This window comes from Coregonus lavaretus (assembly GCF_964263955.1).
Source record: "Coregonus lavaretus genome assembly, contig: HAP1_SCAFFOLD_513, whole genome shotgun sequence".
NCBI lineage: Eukaryota > Metazoa > Chordata > Actinopteri > Salmoniformes > Salmonidae > Coregonus > Coregonus lavaretus.
Genome location: NW_028162662.1, coordinates 56,138 through 60,000, shown reverse-complemented (window position 1 = coordinate 60,000; position 3,863 = coordinate 56,138). Strand labels below are relative to the sequence as shown.

At 45.2% G+C, this 3,863-nt stretch overlaps 1 protein-coding gene across 3 annotated transcripts in view; it reads left to right on the top strand.

Moving 5' to 3' along the window:
- The window catches only part of LOC311119037 (mothers against decapentaplegic homolog 9-like), a 33,927-nt gene extending 31,997 nt beyond the window's left edge, over nt 1-1,930 (top strand). For all 3 annotated transcript variants that reach the window (XM_084193794.1, XM_084193795.1, XM_084193793.1), the window contains one exon: nt 334-1,930. In XM_084193794.1, coding sequence (XP_084049920.1) covers nt 334-477 — 144 coding nt within the window. In that variant the 3' untranslated portion in view covers nt 478-1,930. The remainder of the gene's footprint in view (nt 1-333) is intronic.
- Nucleotides 1,931-3,863: the final 1,933 nt, after the last annotated feature.

Genomic DNA, 3,863 nt, shown 5'->3' with positions numbered 1-3,863 from the left:
TCTCTAGGCACCAAACTGAACACAAGGTTCAATTCTCTAGGCACCAAACTGAACACAAGGTTCCATTCTCTAGGCATCAAACAGAACACAAGGTTCAATTCTCTAGGCACCAAACTGAACACAAGGTTCAATTCTCTAGGCACCAAACTGAACACAAGGTTCCATTCTCTAGGCACCAAACAGAAGAAAACAGACTGAAACATGGAGCTGAATTTATCCTACCAGAAACACCCATTTTCCTTTTCTGTTGCTAAACCCTTTTGCACTGTTTTGTTACAGTGTGCACTAATGCATATGACCCAACTGATAATCCTGTTTACTTCCTCTGTGCAGGGCTGGGGTGCAGAGTACCACCGTCAGGACGTCACCAGCACCCCCTGCTGGATAGAGGTGCACCTGCACGGCCCTCTGCAGTGGCTGGACAAGGTCCTGACACAGATGGGCTCTCCCCATAACCCCATCTCCTCCGTGTCCTAACGCACACACACACACACACACACACACACACACACACACACACACACACACACACACACACACACACACACACACACACACACACACACACACACACACACACACACATGTCTCTCTGGATTATTTATTTTTTATCTCAACGAGACTAACCTGGATAATTAAAGGTTAAATAATAATATTGCCTGGCCTGACACACACTGCGTACACAGACACACACACAACCCCATCACGTCCGTGTCTTAACACACACACGCATCTCCATGGGTCTGTGCTTATCTCCATGGGTCTGTGCTTATCATCTCCATGGGTCTGTGCTTATCATCTCCATGGGTCTGTGCTTATCATCTCCATGGGTCTGTGCTTATCATCTCCATGGGTCTGTGCTTATCATCTCCATGGGTCTGTGCTTATCATCTCCATGGGTCTGTGCTTATCATCTCCATGGGTCTGTGCTTATCATCTCCACGGGTCTGTGCTTATCATCTCCATGGGTCTGTGCTTATCATCTATGTGGGTCTGTGCTTATCATCTCTGTGGGTCTGTGCTTATCATCTCTGTGGGTCTGTGCTTATCATCTCTGTGGGTCTGTGCTTATCATCTCCATGGGTCTGTGCTTATCATCTCTGTGGGTCTGTGCTTATCATCTCTGTGGGTCTGTGCTTATCATCTCCACGGGTCTGTGCTTATCATCTCCATGGGTCTGTGCTTATCATCTCCATGGGTCTGTGCTTATCATCTCTGTGGGTCTGTGCTTATCTCCATGGGTCTGTGCTTATCATCTCCATGGGTCTGTGCTTATCATCTCCATGGGTCTGTGCTTATCATCTCTGTGGGTCTGTGCTTATCATCTCCACGGGTCTGTGCTTATCATCTCCATGGGTCTGTGCTTATCATCTCCATGGGTCTGTGCTTATCTCCACGGGTCTGTGCTTATCATCTCTGTGGGTCTGTGCTTATCATCTCTGTGGGTCTGTGCTTATCATCTCTGTGGGTCTGTGCTTATCATCTCCATGGGTCTGTGCTTATCATCTCCATGGGTCTGTGCTTATCATCTCTGTGGGTCTGTGCTTATCATCTCTGTGGGTCTGTGCTTATCATCTCCACGGGTCTGTGCTTATCATCTCCATGGGTCTGTGCTTATCATCTCCATGGGTCTGTGCTTATCATCTCCATGGGTCTGTGCTTATCATCTCCATGGGTCTGTGCTTATCATCTCCATGGGTCTGTGCTTATCATCTCCATGGGTCTGTGCTTATCATCTCCACGGGTCTGTGCTTATCTCCATTGATGCTATTGAAAAACCTCCTTTACTTCCTTACAGGAAGCAACCATCATTTCTTACGCTGCATTATGTGTTTCAGTTCATGGCAGGTAATCATACATAGGTTACATTACATTTTACATTTTAGTCATTTAGTAGACGCTCTTATCCAGAGCGACTTACAGTTAGTGAGTGCATCCCCCCCCCCCCCCCCCGTGGGATCAAACCCACAACCCTGGCGTTGCAAAACGCCATGCTCTACCAACTGAGCTACATCCCTGCCGGGCATTCCCTCCCGTACCCTGGACGACGCTGGGCCAATTGTGCACCGCCCCATGGGTCTCCCGGCCCATTACTGTAGCTTTCTGTCAGTGCTTCAGACAGCCTAGTTACACTGACTAATGTCATTACCATGGTTTTAAAGGTCCTTCAGACAGCCTTTCTTTTGCTGTAAGCTACAATACTGCATTCGACCATACAGAGCTCTGTTTAAATAACCCTTTAACTGCACTCAAAGACAAGAAGTCCCAGAAGTAGTGCATTACATAGGAAATAGGGAGCCATTAAGTCTGGCTGCACAACCGATTGGCAAACGTACTGCAAATTGAGGAATCATGTGACTAAACTGAATACAACTAAGAAGAAACAACACTATGAAACAAAGATAAATGACATAAAGAATGATAGTAAAACGCTTTGGAGAACCTTAAATGAAATTTTGGGAAACAAGGCAAACTCAGCTCCATCATTCATTGAATCAGATGGCTCCTTCATCACAAACCAACTGATATTGCCAACTACTTTAATACTTTTTTCATTGGCAAGATTAGTAAACTTAGGCATGACATGCCAGCAACAATTGCTGGCACTACACATCCAAGTATATCTGACCAAATTATTAAAGACAAACATTGTCATTTTGAATTCCGTAAAGTGAGTGTGGAAGAGGTGAACAAATTATTGTTGTCTATTAACAATGACAAGCCACCGGGGTCTGACAACTTGGATGGAAAATTACTGAGGATAATAGTGGACGATATTGCCACTCCTATTTGCCATATTTTCTATTTAAGCCACCTAGAAAGTGTGTGTCCTCAGGCTTGGAGGGAAGCGAAAGTCATTCCGCTATCTAAGAATAGTAAAGCCCCCTTTACTGGCTCAAATAGCCAACCAATTAGCCTGTTTCACAACGGCTGATGTAGATGTGGTGAAGGAGTCAAACGCAGACACAGAAGCTCAGTCCAATACGTTACTGAACACGACCAAAAATATACAAAACACTGGCCTCAAAACAAACAAGAGGCGGACGATGCGCAACAATGCGCAAAAGGCTAGTATTCCAAGGCGCACGAAAACAGTACAGTGCGACAACAGGGAAAACAACAAACAAACAACGAGCCGACCTGATGACAGGCGAACAATAACACACAACACAAAACTAACCAAACGGGAAACTTATAGAGGACATAATCAACTAAACAGGACACAGGTGTACACAATCAGACAAAACCAACAGACAGCGAAAACATCAAACGGTGATAGCTAGTACTCCGGGGACGACGACCGCCGAAGCCTGCCCGAACAAGGAGGAGGAGCAGCCTCGGCCGAAACCGTGACAGCCTGTTACCAACCCTTAGTAAACTATTGGAAAAAATTGTGTTTGACCAGATACAATGCTATTTTACAGTAAACAAATTGACAACAAACTTTCAGCATGCTTATAGAGAAGGACATTCAACAAGCACAGCACTTACACAAATGACTGATGATTGGCTGAGAGAAATTGATGATAAAAAGATTGTGGGGGCTGTTTTGTTAGACTTCAGTGCGGCTTTTGACATTATCAATCATAGTCTGCTGCTGGAAAAATGTATGTGTTATGGCTTTACACCCCCTGCTATAATGTGGATAAAGAGTTACTTGTCTAACAGAACACAGAGGGTGTTCTTTAATTGGAAGCCTCTCCAACATAATCCAGGTAGAATCAGGAATTCCCCAGGGCAGCTGTCTAGGCCCCTTGCTTTTTGCCATCTTTACTAACAACATGCCACTGGCTTTGAGTAAAGCCAGTGTGTCTATGTGTGCGGATGACTCAACACTATACACGTCAGCTACTACAGTAACT